This window comes from Portunus trituberculatus, chromosome 49, assembly GCF_017591435.1.
Source record: "Portunus trituberculatus isolate SZX2019 chromosome 49, ASM1759143v1, whole genome shotgun sequence".
Lineage (NCBI taxonomy): Eukaryota > Metazoa > Arthropoda > Malacostraca > Decapoda > Portunidae > Portunus > Portunus trituberculatus.
The window spans coordinates 4832860-4858023 of NC_059303.1; the positions used below are offsets into that span (position 1 = coordinate 4832860).

Genomic DNA, 25164 nt, shown 5'->3' on the forward strand with positions numbered 1-25164 from the left:
TGTGACCTTGTTGTCCCGGTGTGTGGTGTGTGCCTGGTCTCAGGCCTATCCGAAGATCGGAAATAATGAGCTCTGAGCTCGTTCCGTAGGGTAACGTCTGGCTGTCTCGTCAGAGACTGCAGCAGATCAAACAGTGAAACACACACACACACATACACACACACACCGCCCCATACACCGCCCGGTAGCTCGGTGGTTAGAGCGCTGGCTTCACAAGCCAGAGGACCGGGGTTCGATTCCCGGGCCGGGTGAAGATATTTGAGTGTGGCTCCTTTCACGTGTGTCGTGTAGCCCCTGTTCACCTAGTAGCGAGTAGGTATGGGATGTAAATCGAGGAGTTGTGACCTTGTTATCCCGATGTGTGGTGTGTGCCTGGTCTCAGGCCTATCCGAAGATCGGAAATAATGAGCTCTGAGCTCGTTCCGTAGGGTAACGTCTGGCTGTCTTGTCAGAGACTGCAGCAGATCAAACAGTGAAACACACACTCACACACATATATATATGTATATATATATATATATATATATATATATATATATATATATATATATATAATAGACACTTTGTTGTGCTGTCCTTTTTTTTTTGGAGGCCAATGTCCTATTTTTTTAAAGCAGGTCTGTCCTTTTTTCCTGTGTAGAGTCTGGCAACCCTGCTGCAGGGTTTGTTTACATCAGGTAGTATCAGCTGATGGCGGAGGCGGTGAGGAGGCCACGCAACCGCTCCAAGGTAAAAAAAAAAAAAGAAACAGATAGACCCTTTTCCTGTCTGTCACCCGTACATATGGCGTGAATAGGAGTGTGACCGGTGAAGGAAATGTGTCCTGCATAAATGAGACAGTGCGGCGTGACAGGTGCGTGGCAGGTGGTGGGCAGAATTGCGACGTTTTGTCTGGCATGACGTTGCCTCGTGATGCACCTTTGTCTCCCCTCAGTGCTGTTATGGCTCTTTGTCCTGCTTAAGTGTGTCAGCGTGTCAGTGAAAGAAACACGAGGTGGGTCAATGAAATGAGGTCTTGTGTATTTCATTTGCTCATTTTCAATATATATTACGTAATGCGTTTAATCAATTTTATTATTTTTCATTATGATAGGGCTGCATTCCTTCCCCTCCTCCCCAGCATCCTCCTAACAACCCTTAGGTGACTAATTGGAGAGAGGAGAGAGGGACATTTAGGTAGGGAAAGCAGCTCCAGTCATGTACAGCACTAAGCAGGTCAGCCAAATTTTCTTTTTTCTTTTTCTTTTGGTAAAGGAAATCTAACTTAACTTAAAATTTGTTCGCGACTTTTACTGATGTATTATATGTATACAAAGGGTTTTGTAAAGATTTGGAAGACTATAGAAGAAAATTGAGGTTTACCTAGATTCTTACCTAGATGGGGCTTAACCCCATCTAGAAACAAGTGATGCCTCCAACCATGAATGCAAAAAGATGTTCTTGAATTTAAGCTTGAGGTTGGCTAATGTTGGCATCACCAAAATGGCTTGGGTAATGAGCTAGTAAGACTCATAATGTACTTTATGGAAAATTGATTCAATAAGGCAGTTGGCAGATTACTGAGAACACATATGAAGAGACTACAAAACTAATCAAAATCATACAGCCTTGGACCAAGAGCAGGGTGAAGAAGACGTTTGAAGGCTTCTACTGAACAAGCTGAGACAACATTTTCAGGTAGAGAATTCCAAATGTCAATGACTCTAACTGAAAAGAAACGAGCCCTAATGTCAGGGTTACACCGTGGAATAAACAGCTTAAGAGAATGACCTCTTATACCCCTATTCAAATTTCTTACAAACAAATGACTGAGATGAGGGCAATAACCATTCAGAATCTTGAACACCAGAATAAGGTCAGCCTTAATCAACCTGCCCTTAACCCCTTCGCGCCGGATGTTAAAAAAGCCCACCTGTATGATATACGGGTGGTAGTGCCCAGCGCGGGAAACTCGTGCAAGCTGGTCATACTTGTCGTCTTTGTGTATTATGCTGCTATTTTTTAGTCACTATATCCTCTTCGAAGAGGAAAGTGGACGCTTCTCTCTTCGGAGAAAAAGAGAGAGAGAGAGAGTGTGACATTTGCTAATATTTTAGACACAAGCGGGATGCATGTAGCTTATCTTTTGAGAGGAAGAGGGGGAGGGAGGGAAGGAGAGGAGAGAGAGAGAGAGAGAGAGAGAGAGAGAGAGAGAGATTAGAAAATTTGTTGTGTGTGTGTGTGTGTGTGTGTGTTTTCACGAATGTTACAAGGCAGGACGCATCTAACATATCTTTCGAGAGGGAGAGGGGGAGGGAGGGAATGGAGAGAGAGAGATGGGAACAGTCTATGCCATTGGGTAATTTTAGACACAAGGCAGAACGCATGTAGCTTATCTTTAGTGATTGGTGGAGACAAGGATGGTGGGAGGAGCACTAGGATTTCAAGGACAGCATACGGCGTGTGTAGTTGGTATCCAACACACTATACGGGACAACTGAACTGAAGAAAGCTCAGAAAAGAAATATGACGTCTACGTAGGCGTAACCGTATTTGCTACTGGGGCTTCATGACGCATACATAGGTGTCACCGTATTGAAGGGGTTAATGGAATACAAATTTAGCCGAGCAAGACGTTCACTATAAGACAAATCTTGGTATCCCTCAATTTTTTTGGTCCACCGTCTCTGGACACCTTCCAGCAATTTGAGATCTCCAGAGTAACCAGTGAACCAAGCCACAGAGGTGCCGGAGTTATATTGGGCCTTTACCAAGATAAAGAATAACTGAAGCATTTTATGGAACTGTAATTTTGTCATTGTTTTTTTTTTTTTTCATCTTCAATTATGAGAGATAGTTTTTACTGCATTTAGATGTACATATATAAGAAAAATGCATTCAATTCCTGGCAGGCTATGTAACTGCATTACATTATATAATTACTTTTGTATGATTCTGCAACTGTATCATGTTTTCCATTTATGTGCTATCCTGGTATACATAGCTACTAGTTCTTCATACATTACAGAAAGTGGTTCAGCAGAAATGTGATAACGTCAAAGTGAGGGAAGAGAGTGAGGAAAATGACAGTCTGGAGGAACTGTTGCATGAGTATGGGGACACACCGCTCCCTGAGGTGGAGAGGCAGGAGGAGGAGAAGGATGAACACCTTAACAATTCCTCAGCTGACATCAGTGAATCTAGAGAAGGAGTGGGTGAATCAGAAACAACTTCAACATGCCCCAGCAAAACTCTCGAGGCAGAAGATGTCAACAAATCATTATTTAGCCAGAAGGAGCAGAAAGAGAGCACTATGCCCTCAGCTCCAGCCTTTGGTGAACTACAGCATCAGTTGACCCCTATTGACCCTTATTACCAAGCTCAAAAGCAGCTGAAGGAATTGGTAATTACAGATTCTCAGCTGTGTGTACCCCAGTCCAAGCATATAAATAGCGGTGGTGTAGTGCAACATAAGGTTATGAGTCATAGTGTACATAGTGGTAGTGTGGTAGTGGAGACACAGAGTGATATCCTGCCAAGTGTTCCAAGGCTTGAGGACATTGAGGGACACTTAGAAAATGGGACAGTATTAGAGGACGGTATTGTTGATGAGGCTGTGGAGCACACGGGGGAGGAACCTGCTGCCAAGACAAAAATTACGCTAGCAGAAGAGTGCAGCATTGAACCGATGACTGAAATACAGCTGAGTGCTCTCTACCAAAACCATGAACTTGAAGAAAATGAGGCTTACATAGCGCACTTCATAGAGCACGAGAGGACTACACCTCACTTAGAGTTTTATGAGCTTGTTCTTGGTTACTTGAGGGCAAGAACAAACCTGATAGGTATCCAGAAAGAGCTGTCCACCATTCAGGAGGACTATGAGAGGCAGAAGAAGAACATTTGGGTGTTTGAGAAGCGGACAGTCACAGAGGAAGGGGAGTGTGAGGACGGTGCTTTACTAACCATCAAACATGAGTATGAAGTTGCTTGCTTTAAGGAAGAAATATCAGAGCATGTGTCAAAGCTCCTGAAGCAAACAAGGGAGCTGTTGGGCAACTCTTATGCTCTCCACTCCTATGAAGCTGAGATGTGCAAGCTTCAAGTGGAAAATTACATGCAGAAAGTCCTGAGTGATTGCAAAGAATTTGTGGATCTTCCAAAGAATGCACAGGTGTGTGCTAGCAGCCTGAAGGAGCACCAGCCATACCTGCATCTGCATGTGGAGAAGTTACAGAACTGCATCAGTGTTCTGTTTGCATTTCAACGCCGAGGGGTGAAGGACCACCAGTTTGTGAGGGACAGCCGGCAGTGGCTGACGGACTTGGTGGCTGTGCTGCTGCGGGTGGCAACGCGGCAGGACCACCTCTTCCTCCTGAACCACATCCTAAGGTGTCCTGCAGGTGTGGGCACCTGGGCACCTTCCTATATACAGGTGAGTATTCCTGCAACTTTTATGGAGTAATTTTTTAAACCTAATGAATTTTAATACTATGAGTGAGATGTTCCTTCTCCATTCATCTTTCATTGTATGAGACTGACAACAGTAAAATTCTTTCTAAAAAAATTGTCATATTTTCATTTCTATAAGTGAGAAATCTTGAAATCCATACCTGCATAAATATTTTTGTTTGAATGATTGCAATGAGTGGCCACAGTTCTGGTATAATTCATATTGTTATCTCAGAAAGTTAGATTGCTAAAGAGTATCATTCATCTTACTGTGAATTCCTTTGTAATTGCTTTTACTTTTGAAATCTCAAAACAATACTTTGAGAAATGGCCAGGAGTTTATAATTGAACTGTGATATAAGTGAAAATTTGTATTGTCATCATCATTTTGTTTAAACTTCTTAGTTTTCTTTAGTGGATAAGATGGAGAAAAGAAGACTATGGGCATTTATCGGTAGACACATGTTTCCAGATCGGGGGTGAATGGCAGCAGGACATTGCAGGAGGTATTCTTGGATGCTGGCCTCTGGATCACTCCCTCACTGTGCTCTCCACCATCGTGCAACCAGTCAGTGCTAGGGAGGACTTCCTGCACCACATCAGACACACAGCACTGCCTGGGGGAACAAGTGAGGGTGGGATGGGCCAGAATGGAATGGACAATGTTTGGGTGGTGGTGGATAGCTCAGGGGAGGAGGAAGAGGACCCATCACAGCTCTGGGCAGCCTTCACAGAAAATGATGTCATTCAGGTACTGTATTTTGTGCCAAGGATTGTTGATGTGTTGTGTTATACTTGTGTTTGGTGAGATCTTTTCCACTGCCCATCTCTCTCTCTCTCTCTCTCTCTCTCTCTCTCTCTCTCTCTCTCTCTCTCTCTCTCTCTCTCTCTCTCTCTCTCTTTCTTTCTTTCTCTTTCTCTTTCTGTGATCATCATCTACTTTGATTTCTGAGTCATGCTTTTCCTTGTCTGTTTTTCTTTTTGTCTTTCTTTATCTGTCTTTCTATCTGTCTGTCCTTTGATTATACAGATTAGTAACTTTTATATTATGGTATTCTCTCTTTGTGTAATGCTTTCAACATGACAGCTTATTCAATAGATTTGGAATTATAAAAAGTATTCCAACATTGCTAGGATTTGTAACCTTACGCAATATTTTGTTGTACATTAACTTTGAAATACATCCAGTTAATATACACAAACCATACCTCACGTTGCAGATTCTTAACTTTGAAATACATTCAGTTAATATACACAAACCATACCTCACATTGCAGATTCTGAACCAAGTGCCATTCAAGAAGATATTCCAACACATGCTGCTGGTACAGGATGAGAAACAAACTCGGGCACTGAACTATGAGGTGATGCGCACCTCTCACCAGGGCCTCCTGAAGCTTTTTGCCTTTGCCAGATGCCTTATTGATCTCTTCCATAAAGGGCTCAAAACATTCTCTCAGGTAAGTGCCAGGAGACCTTAGGTTTCACTTCAGGATTGTAGTTTTTATTGAATAATTCATCTTTTATTCTGTTTATTACCACACATAAGAAAAGCATGTGTTAGAAATATGACAGGTGACAGCAGTGATGGAGATGATTAAAATGATTATGATGGTGGCAGTTGATCTGATAGTTAATAATACATTGATAATGATAAAAAATAATGGCTGGGAGTTTGATAAAGCAATGTGTCCATTACAGTGTATCATTCATGGTGTTGGTGTGAATGATAATGGTTGGTATTAGACTAAACTAAATAAAGATGTAAATGGTTTGTGTTACAATTCATTATTTGTATCTTGAAGGTTCGCTATCGAGGGGCCAGCAAGAGGCTGTGTCGGCTGCTACGTCACACCGTGGAGTACGTGACAGATCATTGGCAAGGGTGTCTGGTGACCCACCAACACAACCCTGCCCTGGATGCCCCACAATGGACCTCCCTGCAGGTACCAAACACACTTTATTTATTTATTTTTTTTTATTTATTTATTTATTTATTTATTTTTTTTATTATTAAGTTTCCTTTTGGCTCAGCAAAATGCTTTTCTTTAAGTCTTTTGTGTGGACTTCAAATATGTGTCTATGTTTATTTATATATACAGGTTGAACGTCCCAAATCCGGCAACCACTGGACCTTAGACTTGCCGGACCATGGAAAATTCCGAACTATAGGTGGTCCCCAAAACACACTCTATATACTTACCCTGCATTATACAAGTGTAGCTGTAACATTGTTTTGATATATGATAGTTGTACATGAAAATATACATGCAGAAGTATATATAAAAACACGTTGTTGTAAATTAAGTTCAGCATGGAAAATTTTTGCCTGCGCCATTATCATCTTGCCGAACACAGGGACGTTACCAGCACGCCGAAGCTTAAACCACTGTATGAGAGCAATGTCTAAATCAGGGGTGTGGAGTCGGATTTTCAAAAGTGCGACTCCAACTCCGACTCCGACTCCAGTAAATTTAAATGTTGCGACTCCGACTCCGACTCCAGGAAATTTAAATGTTGCGACTCCAACTCCAGGAAATTTGAAGGTTGTGACTCCGACTCAGTTTTTTTTATTTTCTTATTTATTTATTTATTTTTTTTTTTATTTATTTTTTTTTTTTTTACTGTACAACGATATAGACAAATTTTTTTTACATGAGGGATGGTGGCCAAGGGAAAAGATTAAGCAAAAAGCCCGCTAGTTGCCACACCCAAAAAAGACGAAAGTTAAGAGAATCAATACTTACATATTTTCGAGTCAATCCATAATAAAAGTGTACTTGACGATTATATAATTATCATAAATTAATAAAAATTATCTTTATATGTAGTGCTTGATTCGACACATCCTCCACAAAGTCAATTTCTCCCAATTTGTAGGAATCTCCAATCTCCATGAAGTGGAATCTTTACTCGAAAATTTATCATGTAAAGGAGTCGGAGTCGCTCATATTTTTACTGACTCCGACTCCGACTCCGGCCAAAAATAGCTGACTCCTCGACTCCGACTCCACACCCTTGGTCTAAATCACTGCTTTTACCCTCCTTAACTGGTCTAAATCACTGCTTTTACCCTCCTTAAGTGTTCCACGAACTTCCATGTTCTTGATCTCACACTCACTGTAAAACTTGAGAAGTTGATTCTTCTGCTTTTTTTTTTATATCATAGACAGTTGATGACCCAGTGTTGTACTGTTGGCATAGGCTCCGCACTGAAACACCTTTATCTAGCTTCCTCAATAGGTTCACTTTCTGTTGCACTGATATTGTCATATGTTTGCGCTTTTTCTTTGGTTCACACACAACACTATCACTTCCTGGTTGCTGGGAAACCATGTTTAGGGACAAATATTACAGAAAAAAATGTTTATACACCTTTGGGGGTGGTGCTTGCAATGAGCAGCAGTGTGGTACTGATCCAAATTTGACCCAGAATGCCCGGGCTCCAAAACATAGTTCAGCGCCGCCGCGTCCTAGCTGCTGTCCAGCAAATTACTCCGGCCAATTCAAAAATTCCAGCAAACAAAAATTTTGCCGGATTACAGGTGTTGCCGGATGAAAGAATACCATATTAAGGAGGTTCAACCTGTAATATATATATATATATATATATATATATATATATATATATATATATATATATATATATATTAGTGCATGTGTATATATGAATGTTGCAATAAATTCTTTTAATAAAAAAGTAATAAAAAAGTTCACACATTCTTATTATATTTTATATGGAAGAACTGTCCAAGGGCAACAACAACAAAAAAAAAAAGGCCCACTCAGTTGCCAGTCCTCTTACAGGTCTGAAAGGGTTATCCAAAAGACAGGAATAAATGTCTTGAAACCTCCCTCCTAAAGGAAGTCAAGTCATACGTAGTTGAAAATACAGACACAGGCAGGGAGTTCCAGAGTTTACCAGAGAAAAGTATGAAAGATTGAGAGTATTGGTTAACTCTTGCATTAGGGAGTTGGACAGAATAGGGATGAGATGAAGAAGAAAGCCTTGTGCAGTGAGGCTGCAGGAGGAGGAGGGGAGACATGCAGTTAGTAATGTCAGTAGAATAGTTAGCATGAAAATACCAGTAGAAGATAGTAAGTAATGCAACATTACGGCAGTAAGAAAGGCTGAAGATAGTCAGTCATAGGAGGAGAGTTGATGAGATGAAAAGCTTTTGATTCCACCTTATCTAATAGAACTGTGTGAGTGGAAGCCCCAATACATGCGAAGAGTAAGTACTCCATACGTGAAGTTAGCAGTTGAGGAGGCAAGAAAAACTTGCAGAGATGCCACAGAATTCCAAACTTCATAGAAGCTGTTTTAGCAAGAGATGAAATGTGAAGTTTCCAGTTTTGATTATGAGTAAAGGACAGTCTGAGGGTATTCAGTGTAGAAGTAGTACATACATGTACATAATTGTTTTAAAGTGCTTAGGAATAACCATAATTATACTGGAAGATAAAAAAAATTTAGTCTTGTAATAATATCATGAAAAATGCTATTTATGTGGTTCCTGCTTATGGATACTTTTATAATATATATATATATATATATATATATATATATATATATATATATATATATATATATATATATATATATATATATATATATATATATATTTGATAATAAAATTACCAGTCCACAATGATTGCAATGTGCTGATCACTTGTCATACTTCCAGGTGGAATATGATCAGCTCTTTGAGGCAGCTGTGGACAGTATCTTCAGCAGCCCCCGATCAGGAGCCTGGCAGTTTCTGGCAGTCATCCCTTACGGCAGTGTGTCCCTCACAAGGCTAGTCTTTAACTATCATATTTTGTATAACTGTATGGTATCATATTATAATTGTTGTATCACAGTGATTTGTGGGATTTAATACACATGTGTAACAAGTGTACTGTTGATTTCTCGTACTGAAAGTCACATTCGTTTTGTGTCTGTAGTGCATTGAGTCTTGTATGATTTGTCTTGTTGGTTTTGTATATCACTATTGATGAATAAAGTAACCTAACAGGGACATATTTATCTCAGGTTGTGGAAGATTGTTTACAAACTACATGTTGGGATGAAGAGGGAATCAATTGAGGCAGCCAGCAAGAAGAATACAGAGAACCTCACAGCAAATCAGTGGGCCGAGCTGGTGGCCCACTCAGACACTAGGGGACAGTTCCATGATTGCCTGCTGAAGCTGGAGGAAAATGAAGGCTTCTACCTCCTCTCAGCACTGGCCAACATGACAGTCACCAGGGAGCCCACAGAGAATGTCTTCATACAGGTAGGGGAGAATCTTTTTTTCTCTTCTTTTGACCTCAAGTATCATATTGTTTATAAAGTTTGTGATTTTATTTAAGAACTTTCTGGTGAATTTGAGTTCTTGGATAATTGGAGAGTGATTTTTTTCAGTTTTTAGACAAGGAAGAATTTAAGATATATTGATTGATTAAAATGTATTGATTAATTAAGGTAATATTTAAAATTTTTATTAGTCTTAAAGCACTTAAGTGTAGATTAATATTTAGAATGTGCTCTTGTAAAACTTCTGATTCATGGTTCAATGATTCCCACAGGTGGTGGTGAGCAATATCTTTGAGGTGGCCTTCATCAATGAGGGCACAAGAGAATCACTGTGTCGCACTGGTCGTGACCTGCTGGCCTCCGTGGGAAGCACTCATCCTGTCATCATGTCACACCTACTCACCACAACTCAGGTGAGTATTTAGGTGATCAAGTCATTAATTCAAGTGTGTGTGTGTTGATAAATGTTCACTAGCAAGAAGATGAGGAGATTGATACAGTGCTGGGTAAATAAAAAGATAAGCAATAGTGGAGAGTGCAATGTGTTCACAAGTTAAGCTTTCTCCTCTAAAACCATTTCTCTGAATCAAACATTGATTTCTCCTTTTCTCTTAGAAATATTAACAGTATAGACATGCAAACTTCAATGACTGTTATCCTTATGCAGGAGAAAATAATGCACCTGGGAAGCATGGCATTGTACCTGTTCCGAGCACTGCCCATTGAGGTGTGGTGCCCCACTGAGGAGGACATGACCTGTGTGTCCCACTGGCTGCTCTTCATGCCAGCCGCCAGTGTGGAGAACCAGCTGGCCCGTGTGATACTCTCTAAGCTCAACTGGAGTGAGAATGAGGCCAAGACAAAACTGGTACTGCCACAGGAACTGCACCAAAAGGTGAATTGTTTACTTTATCAAGAATGTAAATTGTAGGTGTGATTGTTGAGTGTTCTACATAGAATAATAACAGGCACAGACAAGGAAATTGTATGTACTTTATGCAATTGGTGAAAGTGTGAAAATACTTGCATTGATTGACTCAAAGTGAACATGAGTCCCATTTCACTAATATCTGAAATAACAAATAATTGTTTTCTGCTCTGAAAATTTCCATCTTAGATCTATTTTGTCTGTTTTATAATTGAAGGATTGACTTGATATCCTCTCTCAGGTGGCACTGACTGTCCTGGAAGCTCACATCAAGATATGCCGTGATCTCTACTCTGGAAACCTTCTGACAGAGGGTGTGAAGCATGTGACAGCAGCCATGTACACCCCTGCTCCTGAAAAGGTGGGTGAGACATGCTGGCCAGATACACACACTGACTGGATTCATATGGTTAAATGCAAAAGGCTTGATGGGACATATTTGCTGGATGAAATGTAAGCTATATGGATGTTGTGTTTTTGTTATGCAGGTGTTCTTCCTGTGGTCATGGGAAATGTTAACTCGCCTGCGTCTTCATCGCCTGGACCAACCAGAGTCACAGGTGCGTGCTGCTCTGGCCTGCCCCGCCTCCCTGCTGGTGGACATGCCAGACCCAACCTCCATCACAATCACACAGGCGTAAGTTCCAGTCCTCACACTCCACCTCTGTCCTGAGTCACTGAGATGGGGAATATAATGGTAGCTTAGTAGAGCAAAGACAGCAAAGTAATTTAGGAGATTTCTGCGGGAGGTCATATTTTAGTGTTTTGAAACTTGTTTGTTTAAAATTTTGTCACGTGTCAAATTCATGTTTATACTTATTTTTGAGACAAAAATACACTATTTTTGTTTTTTATTCTGTCATAATGTTTTTTATGAAATATTTCATCCTTTTGAAATCCATAATTTCACTTTTTTTTTTCAAGATTCAAAAATGTTTTTTCTTTTTTCTTTGGTTTGTGTAATTTTCACTTATGTAGTATTTTCAGCTTGTTTCCCTTTTATACATGTATAATGCAGTGTGTAGTTTTTACTTATGCAGTATTTTCTTATTGTTTTTCATTGTGCATTTATACGTCAGGTCCCTGATGAACGTTGTGAAGCGTGGCATAATGGACAAGAAACCACTGGCACTCTATGCTGCTCTCCTGATGACCACTTGGGGACACTCCTTGCCTGAGGTGATCTACAGTGGTGCTTGATAATTATTTTTTACTTACCATGGAGATGTCTGACACATTTCTATGCCACCTTTATGTTTATAATGAGTATGATGTTCTTTGTTTGGTCAGATATGTGAGCATGGTGTGGAGTGCATGCATGAGCTGGTGGTGCAGGGGCGGTGTGAGGCCATCATTCATGCCCTTGGACAGATCACCCCCCTCTTCTTTTCCCAACCAGAGGACCTCACCACCAACACCAGGTGAGGAGAGATTGATTTTTGTTTATTTCTTTAGGTTTCTCTATTTTGATGCAGGATTGCATTTGTTGTTAGAAATTAGATATGTATGAAAGTATCCTACTGTTATTGCCTAAACTTGAAAATTGTTGGAAATGTGCTTGATTTAGTGATTATGTTATATTTTTCAAACATTACACAGAATGTTTAGGGTTTGTCATTTTTGCATTCTTTTCCTTTTTGAAGGAGCAAGTAGTAGCCTTTTTCTCCTTTATTAATTTTTTTCTCAAAGTAAAACAATAACCTCTGCAATGTTTCTTCTAGATTTATGTTGGCCGTTCAGAAGTGTTTGGCAGCTGACCAGTCCTACATAACACTGGCCAAGAGCTTTGTCTCAGCATCACCACCTGGCAAGATCCTCACTCTCTTTGCTGCCATGATTGTCCACCACATCAAGGATCACAAGAGGTAGACCCTGCTGTCTTGCTATAATTACTGCTGTCAACTGACTCTTCATCATTGGCAGTGCTCCTATAAATTGAAGTCTTTACCATTCTGCTCTGATTTTGTTATTGATGTTCTAATTTACCAGACTAATTTTGTTGACTTTTTATTTATCTCATTTATTTATTTCTTTTATTTTCTTATGGCTTCATGTTCTGTACATTTTTTTTTTTTTTTTTTTTGTTTGTCAAGTTTTCAGATTAAGTGTGAAGTTTTATGAAACTAATAGTAAACTCTCATCATATTTTGTTTATACCTATGTAGATTAACTAAAAAAAAATTGAGAAACTAAGTTATTTGATGAAAGTTAATGAAGATGATGGTAATACTGGGTATTTATTGACAGTGAGGAAAATTCTGAAAGCATGACATTGATAAGTGACCAGAACACATTCAACAGTCTTGGTCTCCACAGGTACAGTTTTGTGTCTGGAGCACCAGCTGTAAGGTTTTGGCTGCAGCTGCTCATTGGGGTGCCTGAGTGGGTGCACAACAGCTCTGTTCTCTACTTACTGGACATCATCTGCCAGCATGCCTTTGTGCAGCCTATCTGCTGGCAAGAAGTCCTTAGGGCATTCTCAGAAGTCATGAAAGTAAGAAAGGGTCTCCAGTGTTGATAATTTAATTTTAAGCTTGTTTTGTTTGGACTTTTTTTTTCTGACAGGTATTTTCCTTGCCTTCTTTAATAACAATTTGAATTTGAAATCAAATGGCACGGTCTCTTTCATCCTGCTTGCTCTCACTGGTGTATCAGAGCCCTGAGTACCAGCACACAGGTGGGGGAGGAGTGTTTGCCTTGCTCTCTTGGCTGACAGCTGGAACCACTGCCCCAAACTCCCTGTTGGTGCGTCCTCAGCGCCTGAGTTCCCATGGTTCACCATTGCTGTGCTCATCCTGGAAACACAGCAGGAGATTGGATCAGGGCTGTGGAAGAATCTCTTGGTGGAGCTCTTCAATCACCCTGACATCGGACTGGAGCAAGCTGTCAAGGTATTTATTATACATTTTGTTCCATATTGAAATATGTTTTGTATGTGTAGCACTACTGAGCTCCTGCAACACATGTATTTATACTCTTATTGAAATATAAGTAGATCTCAGTATTCCCTGGAAATTGATTAGTATTAAACACCTAAGTTTATTATTTCTACAGAAAGTACAGTCAGATTTGGGCCTGGGTCCTGTATCGTCCAACCTTCTCAGCATCTACCGGTGGGGCCAGCAGGTGGTGGATCTCCCAGCAGACCACCCTGCCCTCCCTCTCACCCTGCAGATGTACTTCCTGCTTCACCTGGCTCGTGTTCCTCCCCAGCCTGGGTGAGTCCACTTGTAATGTTTCCTTCATGTTTCAATTTATGCATTTATACCAATGAATATAGTGTGGTAAGAGGCTATTCTGAAAGCATGTTCTGTTAAAGTCTACAGCAGTAATTGCATTGTTTATTTTGTAGGATGTTTTATCAATTCTTACTAGTGAACGGATTTTCTCATAAAGATATCTTAAGAGATTTCCAAGGTCCATATTCTTTTTCTTGATCAGCTGGTGTGTTTGTTGCTTGTTTTGGCAATTAATTTGTTATTTTGAATGTTTCTGTTGTTTCAGGAAATATGAATGTTGCAGTGTTGTTTCCGAGTTCTATAAAGGATACATTAATTCCTCTTTCTTGGGAAAGATAAAGAAGAAAGTGCTGACATGTACTGAGCTTCTTGAGTCTAGAGTGCACCAACAGCAAGATCAGGAAGATGAAGACAACCCACCAAACCCTCAGGTGAGAACATTCAAATTTAGCAACTACAGTGACTTAAGTCCCATCTCTTCTTTTCAATTGGTGGCTGGTATTGACTCAGATGTATTTCATTAGTGAACTTATTTCACTGTTAGCTTGGTGCAATGGCCCGTTTGGTACGAGGAATGCAGGCGTGGCTAGAGGAGGAGCGACTGTATGAGCCCGGAGTGTACCTGCCAGCCCTGCCCCCTCACCTGCTGCCTCATCACCTTGTTCAAATCTTCCAGGTGGGATGAAGCACTTGTTGGACTATACTTGTATACAAACATTTTAAATTAGATATACATAAATAGGAAACTTCTTTAAAGGTCTGTCATGTGGTATTACTTAGAAAGTGGGTTTTTTTTTTTTTTTTTTTTTTTTCTTTTCTCAAGCTAAACCTAAACTTTGGTTTAACTCAGCCTGTTCTCGTGCTATACATGATAGAGAGGTTGCCCACAAAAGTTACTTGAGCCTTCCATCTCCTGAATCTCATGCACTTTATATTTCTGCCTGGAATTATGCCAAGTCTGTTCTTCAACTCGCCAAACACTCCTTCATAAATAAATGTCAAAATTTTTCAAACTCAAACTCCCCTTGAGACTTCTGGCATCTGGCCAAAAAACATCTCCAATAACTTCACTTCTTCATCTTTCCCTTCTTTATTTCATCCTGATGGCACCACTGCCATCTCTTCTGTCTCTAAAGCTGAGCTCTTTTCCCAAACCTTTGCTAATAACTCTACCTTGGATGATTCTGGGCTTGCCCCTCCCTCTCCTCCTCCCTCTGACTATTTCATGTCTTCAATCAAAATTTTTGTACTGATGTTTTCCTTGCCCTCGCTGGTCTAAATCTTCGGAAGGCTATGGACCTGATGGGTTCCCTCATACTGTACTCAAAAACTATGCTTCCATGCTTGCACCTTGTGTGGCCAAACTCTTCAAACTCTATCTATCAACTTCTACCTTTCCTTCTTGCTGGAAATTTTCCTACATTCAACCTGTTCCTAAAAAGGGTGACCGTTCTAATCCCTCAAACTACTGCACTATAGCTTTAATCTCTTGCTTGTCTAAAGTTTTTAAATCTATCATGAATAGTGTGAGGGAAACTGGAGGCCACGATCTCTTGCCCCCAAAATATATGATGTTAAGCCAGGATTAATTAGACTAGCTCTTTGGAAAGGAAAACAAGACAAAACAGAATGAGTGTATTAACACTAAGAGACAATAACAAACAACTGAACCACTGCTGTCGTGTGGAAGGAGACGGCATGCTGAGTCACTGGGGTTAGGCGCACTAGTGAAGATCCACTCAGCAACAAGCCAGGAGGTGAAGTCCAGAAGCTGGTGTGTGGGAGGGAGACGACAGCAGTGGCAGGTGGAGGTAAAGAGAGAAGCAGCAGGAGCCCAGGCTGGCTGCTCTTCCGGTGAGACGAGGAACCAGCTCGAAGAGAGACGAGGTGTTCACCGAGGGGCGGTGTGCTGGTGTCAGTCCTGGCCTCAAAATCTGCCTCCCATCGTAGCCTCGAAAGGGTGGAGCCAAGGCCAGTAGCAAAGCCTCGTGGTACCGAAGCCTCATGGTGGGAGGAGCCAAGGCCAGTAGGAAGCCTCGTGGTACTGGAGATCCAAAACTTAACAAGGGCCTGCCTGGGGGGTATAACGAAGCCAGCTGAGAGTATAGAAGGTAGTTAGTAAGGGAGGAAGAGCCGGCACGGCGTATCTCCCTTACACATCCCCCCAAACAAGAATCTGCTGCAAGTAGATTACACAATATTAGTAGGATCAACAGGATCTACTAAGCAAGTCAACACCTAGATTATATTTTCCGGCTACATGAACAACTCTGAATTTGTAGGCTTGAAGAGACAAGGCCCAGCGAAGCAGTCTATCATTCTTGCCTTTGGACAGTCGTCGTAGTACTGCAGAAGAATGGCCCCAATCCCGCAGCTAGAAGCATCAGATCTCAGGACGAAGGCAAGATCTGGGTTCGGCAGACGGAGGACTGGTGGACGGACCAACTGGTCCTTTAGGTGTTCGAACCGCATCAACAAATCCTCACTCCAGATCAAGGGTTCTGGAACAGCCTCCTTGAGAAGATCATATAGGGCCCCGGTGTATTCAGCTGCCTGAGGAATAAACAACCGGTAAAAGGACACAAGTCCAAGGAAAGCTTTGAGAAGCTTCTTGGTGGTAGGTGGAAGCATGGCAAAGATATCCTTTGTTTTGTCATGTTGAGGCCGAAGGTTTGTCCCGTCGGTGATGAATTCGAGGTAGTGGATGGAGGACATGCCAAAACAACACTTAGATGGCTTGATGGTGAGATGATATTCTCTCAGCCGTTGAAGAACGCCTCGCAAAGCTTGAAGATGTGTAGGCCAGTCCTTTGAATAAACAAAAATATTATCAAACTAGAAGGAAACGTTGGATAATCCAGCGAGTACAAGGTGCATGAGTTGAATGTAGGTAGGGTGCACAGGCAGTAGAGAGACCGAAGGGCATACGATGAAACTCCATTAACCCAAGGTGGGTTGGAAAGGCAGTGAGAGCTTTGGCCCTGTCGTTAAGAGGTACTTGATAATAAGCTTTACACAGATCTAACTCGCTGAAATACTTGGATCCTGAGAATTTATGTAAGTCTTCAGTAATGTTGCCAGTGGGTTCTGCATGGAAAACAGTGATAGAGTTTAACTGACGGTAGTCAATGGCCATATGGTAGGACTTGTCTGGTTTCCTTACCATTACAACAGGAGAACAGTGGGGAGAGGATGAGCGTTGAATAATCCCTGTTGAAAGAGTGTCTCAACTTCCTGTCTGAAAGATGGCTGGAGATGAATAGGGACTGGATACACCTTACTCTGCACTCGGTCGGTCGTGGTAAGGGTGATGTCATGTTCCAAGGTAGTGCAGTGACCTGGTATATCAGAAAATACATCCATAAACTCACCCAAAAGGTCTTCAATACTGGAATGCTGTTCCCAGGTGAGGGCTTCTCCTATATGAGACTGAAGATCAGAGAAGTCTGAGGAGCTCAGTGTCGTCGGGGTGTGGAACACTTCATCGGGAAGCGGCTCCTCAATAACGGTTGGTCCATCCTTCCTGGGTGCCGAGAGTGCTTCTAGCGTAGCAGCTTCATCCAGGACCTGAACACAATGGACTTGGGGTTGGCGATGGTATTTCTTTAAAATATTAACATGGAAGACTTTAGGCCCTTGGGGAACATCAACAAGATAGTCAACCTTAACCCTTTTCTCCAAGATCTTATAAGGGCCTTTCCAGGACACAAGGAGCTTGCTGGTATCACTGAGTAGCAGGATAAGAACCTCTTCTCCTGGCTTGAAGTTCCTATCTTGTGATTTGTGGTCGAAGTAGGTCTTGTAGAGGCGGCTGCTTACTTCAGCGTTCTGAACAGCAATCTTGCTGCACTCCTCCAGTTTATCTCGAAGCTCTAGAACATACTGGAAGCTGGTCCGTTCATCTTGTGGCAGTGTCTTGTCTTCCCAGAGGTCGCGGAGCACGGAGAGAGGACCACGGATGCTGCGTCCATAGAGTAGCTCGAAGGGTGAGAATCCTGTCCTGTCACTGGGAGTTTTTCTGAGGGCAAACAAGGTTGGTATTAGATATCTATGCCACTCACAGGGTTTCTCACTGCAGAGCTTCTTTAGGATCGATTTCAAAGGACTGTGCAGCCTTTCGATGTGACTGTTGCCACTGGGTTGATAGGGAGTAGTAAAGATGGGTTTGACTCTGAGTAGTCGATGTAGTTCCTCCATCAAGGCCGAGGTGAACTGCGTTCCATGGTCGGACAGGACTTCACGAGGGATGCCAACTCGGGAAAAGATGGTGAGGAGAGCTTCAGCCACTGAAATAGAGTCGATATCCTTTAATGTCAGAACCTCGGGAAATCCTGTGGAAAAATCTATTAGGGTCAAGATATACTTATGACCAGCAGATGATGGAGGTGATAGGGGTCCAACCAGATCTTTTGCAACCCGAGCAAAGGGTTCGATAACGATGGGCAGAGGCTGCAGGGGGACCGGTTTTACTCATCCCTTTTGAGAAAAGCGCTGGCACTTGTCGCAAGAACGGCAGTGTACTCTGATGTCGGTACCCATTCCCGGCCAGAAGAATTAGTCAGCAATCTTCTGCTCCGTCTTGTGATGCAAGTAGTGACCAGCTAAAGGATTTTCATGTGCAATATTCAATACAACGGGCCGACACTTCCGTGGAACAACTAAACATAGTTTCCCCACCTTCTCTGGACGGCGTGAAGAGAGACACTTCCTATAGAGGAGTCCGTCTTGATAAAGAAACTGGAAGGTGGAGTTGTTCCGGGCTTGGTCTATCTCTCCCATTGCAGCCTTGGTGCAGGCGATGGTCAGAGTATCACAGGTCCTCTGAAGCTGGCCAAATTCCTCAGGAGTGACAGACAGAGGCTGGAGATCTGGGAGATGAAGTGGGTGGAGGCGCTTCATTCTAGTGGTCGAGGCACGAGTCTCCACAGCACATACTGAGGAAGTAACAAGAGGCAGAGAGTCCTGGGAGATGGATGAAGTAACAGGAGGCAGAGAGTCTTGAGAGACAGATGAAGTAACAGGAGGCAGAGAGTCTTGGGAGACAGAGAAAGGCTTAAAAACTCTGGACTGGAAGTGTTACTGCTGAGGCAGACGAGAATCCTGGAACTGAAACTAGCTCATCATAACTGAAGGTAAGATATGGTTCCTTTGGTGTACGAACCCCAGGGACGTTACCTATTAGGACACTGGCAAACTAGATGGGAGCTCGGATTGCGTCAGTCCAACCTTCAAAGTAAGGACACGATGTAACACTGGACGATGGGAAAGGTATCAACACGGCCCAGGTAGTCAGCAACTTGACAGGCAGTTGCTAATGTCAGCATCAGGTAGAACTTCTTCTGCAACCACAATGCAGGAAAAGCCAGTATCCCTAAGGATTGAAGATGTCCATGATCCATTAACGGTGCCTGAAACAAGGGGCCGAGGAACACTGTGATCAGACAGGCAAAATCCTACTGTGAAAGGTTGAGATGGAGGACTGTCTTTGAAGGCACTAGGGTTTTTGGGCCACCGGGGTCTAACGTGGCCTAACTCACCACATCCATGACACTATATAGTGGAAGAAGTCGGTGAAGGTGATGAGTGAACAGGCTCGGACAAGAGACGAAGGTCGGTGTTCTTTGATGAAGGTGCGGATGTCAGGATTGAGCAAAGCCAAGAACTGGTCGAGTATCATGAACTCCTTTAGGGAATGGAGGTTTTCCGGAACTTGGGAAGCCTCTAACCAGCTCTGAAATAGACGGGTTAAATGAACTGGAAACTGGGAATAATTTTCCCCATCTCTAATTTTAGCAATGCGGAAATCAAGGCCATATCCGTCTGCAGTCTTCTTAAATCCTGTCAACAGAGACTTCTTAAGAGTGTCATAATCTTCTGTGGTCTCAGGAGAGAGGGAGACGTATAAATCAGCAGCTTTTCCTGTTAAGAGACATCCCAACCTCACAGCATACGTACTTGGTTCGATCTGTAACAGCCCTGCCACTCTCGCAAAACGGATGAGATAGGTAGCGATGTCTTCTCCTTCCTGGTACACTGGTAACGTGGGACGAACAGCTACATCTGGGATAGTAACAGCGTCAGGCTTACCTTGAGCAGTGATACGCATTCACTCAGTTTCAGCTCCCAGCTTAGCAAGTTCTAACCTCTTTTATCGCTCAGCTTCTTCCCTTTCCCTTTGTGCTTGTCGCTCAGCTTCTTCCCTCCGTTCTTGTCGCTCAGCTTCTTCCCTACGTTCGTGTCGCTCAGCTTCTTCCCTCTGTGCTTGTCGCTCAGCTTCTTCCCTCTGCTTGTTGCATCGCTGCTCGCTCCTCCCACTCATGTACCTGCTGGGCGTTGATGTACTGTATAATGTCTGTTCCTGAGAGACCAAGAGAGGTAGCCTGTTTTTGAAGTTGCTTGAAGGACAACATGGTAGATACGAACAGAATAAATAACCCCAAAAGAAATACAACCCAACATACAAAAACACCTCGCAAAAATGTAAGCACAAAGACTGAAGAAAATCTGTCAGTCTAAACAAGTGAAGCAATTATAAAATTGTCCACTCAATAAACACAGCAAAGGAAGCTATGTGGATAAATAACAACTTACAGGAATGGACGTCTGTAAGGAACTCACTTCCGGGCCTCAGACAGTGAGTGCGCTCAAGGCGACTATAGAGCTGTAAACCTTTCAAGGGCTGGAACGATAGAGCAATTAATAATACAAGTTAATCCTGGCGAGGTCGCCACGTGTGAGGGAAACAGGAGACCACAATCTCTCGCCCTCAAAATATATGATGTTAAGCCAGGATTAATTAGACTAGCCCTTTGGAAAGGAAAACAAGACAAAACAGAATGGGTGTGGCTTCTGTCAAGGTTGCTCTACTGGTGATCTTCTGGCTTTCCTTAATGAGTCTTGGTCATCCTCTTTTAGAGATTTTGATGAAATCTTTGCTGTTGTGTTAGACATATTAAAAGCTTTGGAGAGAGTCTAGCACAAAGCTTTGATCTCAAAACTACCTTCCTACTGCTTCTATTTTTCTCTCTGCAACTTTATCTCAAGTTTCCTCTTTAACCGTTCTGTTGCTGCTGTGGTAGACAGCCACTGTTCTTCTAAATCTATCAACAGTGGTGTTTCTCAGCATTCTGTCCTTTCACCCACTCTCTTCCTTTTATTCATTAATGATCTTCTTATCCAAACTTCTTGCCCTATCCACTCTTATGCTGATGATACCACCATACACTTTTCCAAATCTTTTTAGAGACGACCAACCCTTCAGGAAGTCAACAGGTCACGCAAAGATGCCATTAGATGTCTAACTTCTGATCTTTCTGATTGGGGCAGAGAAAACTTAGTAGTGTTCATTGCCTCAAAAACTCAATTCTTCTATCGATCAACTTGACACAACCTTCCATACAACTATCCCCTTTTCTTCAATGACACTCAACTGAATATCCTCGGCCTGTCCTCTACTCATAATCTAATCTGGAAACTTCATTTTTCATCTCTTGCTAAAACAGTTTCTATGAAGTTAGGCATTCTGAGGCATCTCTGCCAGTTTTTCTCACCTCCCCAACAACTCTGCACAAGGGCCTTATCCGCCCCTGTATGGAGTACTCTTCGCATGTTTAGGTGGTTCCACTCATACAGCTTTATTAGATAGAGTGGAATCAAAAGTTTTCATCTCATCTATTCCCCTCCTCTATCTGACTGTTTTCAGGCTCTTTCTCACCACCAGAATGCTGCATCTCTTGCTATCTTTTATTGCTATTTTCATGCTAACTGTTCTTTTGATCTTGCTAACTGCATGCCTCCTCCTCTCCTGTGGCCTCACTGCACAAGGCTTTCTTCTTCCTCTTCCTCCTGTTCTGTCCAACACTCTAGTGCAAGAGTTAACCAGTACTCTCAGTTTTTCGTACCTTTCTCTGGGAAACTGGAATTCTCTGCCTGTATCTGTATTTCCAACTTCCTTTGACTTGACTTCACTCAAGAGGGAGGTTTCAAGACATTTGTCTCTATCCTTTTACTAATTCTATCGGCTCTTTAAGGAGACTGGCAACTGAATGGGCCTTTTTCCATTATATTTTTTATGCCCTTGGCCAGTCCTCTCTCTCTCTCTCTCTCTCTCTCTCTCTCTCTCTCTCTCTCTCTCTCTCTCTCTCTCTCTCTCTCTCTCTCTCTCTCTCTCTCTCTCTCTCTCTCTCTCAAAAAAAAAAAAAAAAATCGTTTTGAAATACAGAATTAGTATGTAATAGTGAAAGTAAGAGTCAAGATTTCTAATACTTTATTAGATTTGTAAGAACTGTGATGACTTTTTCTATCTGATGGTATTTTTCCCATAGGGTAACTGGGAACCATGGCCTGAAGCTGTTGATCGAAATGCCATTGAAGATAATAGCCAAAACCTCCTCAAGTAAGTCTAACCTTAATTTTTTTTATGGAACTGAAAGCAACTCTGTATCTTTTTTTTTCCATATTTATTTCATTATTCTTTATTGATCAAATTAAGCTCAGTGTTGTTATCTTTATCACATAAATTATTGGGCTTAAAATCTTATACTTTACAGCTTCTGTATGATCTTTCATGTCCTCATACTTCATACTTATTTTAACTATATATATCAGACTGGCAGCATCAAATACTTCCCTAGATTGTACTTATAGAAAGTCATATTGTAAACTGAGCTTTCATGACTTCTGATTGATTCTTCTTGACTTCACACTTCATATCAGAGCTTGGCAACATTATGCATGTCATACTGTATACCCTCCTTAAGAATGTGACTACAAAAAAGGCAAGATAAATTATTGTCCTTCATGATTTCTTCTTAATTCCTTGTGACATGATACCTTTTATCTGCCTTCATAGAGCGTTACAGCATTACACACATAATATTATATATGCTATTCCTTCTTGATTCTTTGTGACATATCTTTTACCTCCCTTCACAGAGCATTACAGCATCACAAACCTTGTATTATACAGTCCTAACCCCTAATATGCTTCTTCATGGGTGACAAAAACCAATGCATATTGTAAAAATGCATATTGTGAACTGAAGAATCAATGGAAAAAATGGTATATGGTCAGACAGCATTTCCTTTTCCTTGTTCTTTCAACTTAATAACCTTCTCCTTCATTTCTAAAGTGATCTTTTGATTCTTGGAATTTCTGGGTGGACCTATGATGATTTCTGGCTAGTGAAAATCACAGTGCATTGGTGAGGCAGAGGGGGCAGGGAGGCAGCAGATGTGTTGGGTGAGGGAAAGGCACACATGTTCACTAGCTGGAGTTTGACTGTCTGGTGATGAACTGACTTATGAGTCATAGTTATAGTCCATTGGTTCAGTGGCACAGAAATAGTGAGTCTGACATGAATGCATATTGGGTACAATTAGGTACATATTGAGAGTAAACACCATTTTTATCTTATAATATTACAATCAAATTTACAAACCAATAATTCCAATTCACCCATTTAAGACAATTAATAAGATATAATTAGTATTTTGGAAATGAAGCGGCATACTATGAGAAATGCATATTGTGAACACGATGCATCTTTGGGGTAATTGCTGCACCTCCCATTCTTTCCCAGAGTGTGGCACCAGCATCGCAATGGCAGTGGAAGCGCGTCAGCATCCCCGTCAGCCTCCCCTCAACACTCAGTCATGCAGGAGTGTCCAAAGAAACAAAAACAGAGAGACCACAGGGCAGCTATTCTTAAGAGGCTAGGCACCTACGAGCCTCCCAAGCCACCCCCTGCCGTGCCCCCTAGGAGTCCCCTGCACACCCCACTCCTCCATGACAAGACTCTCAAGGACCCAGATGCTTTGCTCTGCCATGTTCTTCACTACACAGGTCTCTCTCTCTCTCTCTCTCTCTCTCTCTCTCTCTCTCTCTCTCTCTCTCTCTCTCTCTCTCTCTCTCTCTCTCTCTCTCTCTCTCTCTCTCTCTCTCTCTCTCTCTCTCTCTCTCTCTCTCTCTCTCTCTGGTTCCTTATTTGTAAGTTATTATCACTACAGAGGCTTCATTATGCATAATTATTTTCTGTGTTATGATTCATCTTAATTATTTGTACCATTATTTGTCTTTTCCTAGAGGTATGGCACAAATATTATTGTCATTGTTGTCTTTACATGGCAACTGTTGATATTTTATACTGTTACATTGCCATTTTTGTTGCTGTTGGCAGTGTTGTCATTGTACTAAAGAAAATCACAGATCTGTTGCTATTGTAATTTCTATCACTGTTATTTGACTTGCTGTATCAATATTTGCATACTGTTAATGGTGTTATCAATGGAATGAACTACTATACTATAAAAAGCAGATATCTGTCATTGCCACCAAATAGACACATCTCACACATCAAGCATGTATATTTTCAGACCTGGTTGCTGAACACTCAAGTGCAGTAAACATCTGGTGTAAGGAGTTGTGTGCACTGGACTGTGTGTACCGGGAAGTGTTACCACGGCTCTGGTTCAACACAAACACCAAGATGGTCCAGACAGCCAAATGTAAGCCTCCAAAGGTTGGCCGGCAGCAGCCTGAGTGTTGTGGAGAGGCAAGCATTGTGCTGGAGGTGTGTGCTATCATTGAAGTACCTTAATTATTGTGTTCTGTGCTTTTACATTGATGATTTGTTTGTAGTGTTGCCTTAAAAGTTTATGAATGGAGAGATAGGTTTCACTTTTCCCTCTCTTGCTTTCAGTTTTCAGAGGCTCGCCTAAATGAGAGAGAAAATGCTCGCATTGAACAGAACAGGGAACAGTCTGAGGGTGTGGTGCAACGGTGCCTCAAGCCTCCACCGCTGCAGTTATGTCAGGCTGCTGTTAGTCTAGAGGCAATCATCACGTGAGTCTTTGTTGCACTGTTTGTAGTTTGGCATTCATAGAGGGAGTTATGGAAATTGTGGTCATTGGTGAGTTGTCTTATCTTTGTGTATGGTCATACTGGTTGTTGTTGATTTGATTTTGCATCACCTTATAACCTCAGTCAATTTGTCATATATTTGCTTGGCTTTTTTTAAATATGGGTGTGTTACTGTCAGTGTGTTGGCATCACCTTGTCTCTGCAGCACGCTGGTGAACAGATTCCGCAAGGCAAAGCATGGGGAAAGCAAACAGACCCTCTTCCAGCTTCTGACAAGTGGCCGGCAAGTCTTCTACCACATTGTGCAGCTCACCTCAGAGGACACCAGTGCCTATCCTCCTGCCAAGCAGTTGATTACCTCCTGTGCAGAAGTTCTTGGTCAGGTAACACAAAAAGTTTGTTA

General features: G+C 41.9%; 1 protein-coding gene across 1 annotated transcript in view; it reads left to right on the top strand.

Moving 5' to 3' along the window:
* The first annotated feature begins 641 nt into the window (after nucleotides 1–641).
* Nucleotides 642–25164, top strand: part of LOC123499133 (ectopic P granules protein 5 homolog) — an 80878-nt gene continuing 56355 nt past the window's right edge. Inside the window, 25 exon segments of the mRNA XM_045246782.1 lie at nucleotides 642–729; nucleotides 3008–4414; nucleotides 4904–5182; nucleotides 5709–5891; nucleotides 6237–6377; nucleotides 9120–9232; nucleotides 9470–9713; nucleotides 10006–10146; nucleotides 10401–10628; nucleotides 10903–11022; nucleotides 11150–11298; nucleotides 11741–11840; nucleotides 11952–12082; nucleotides 12383–12526; nucleotides 12978–13155; nucleotides 13317–13410; nucleotides 13413–13552; nucleotides 13716–13879; nucleotides 14166–14331; nucleotides 14445–14576; nucleotides 22225–22295; nucleotides 23482–23744; nucleotides 24275–24471; nucleotides 24601–24743; nucleotides 24967–25144. Coding sequence (XP_045102717.1) covers nucleotides 691–729; nucleotides 3008–4414; nucleotides 4904–5182; nucleotides 5709–5891; nucleotides 6237–6377; nucleotides 9120–9232; nucleotides 9470–9713; nucleotides 10006–10146; nucleotides 10401–10628; nucleotides 10903–11022; nucleotides 11150–11298; nucleotides 11741–11840; nucleotides 11952–12082; nucleotides 12383–12526; nucleotides 12978–13155; nucleotides 13317–13410; nucleotides 13413–13552; nucleotides 13716–13879; nucleotides 14166–14331; nucleotides 14445–14576; nucleotides 22225–22295; nucleotides 23482–23744; nucleotides 24275–24471; nucleotides 24601–24743; nucleotides 24967–25144 — 5145 coding nt within the window. The 5' untranslated portion in view covers nucleotides 642–690.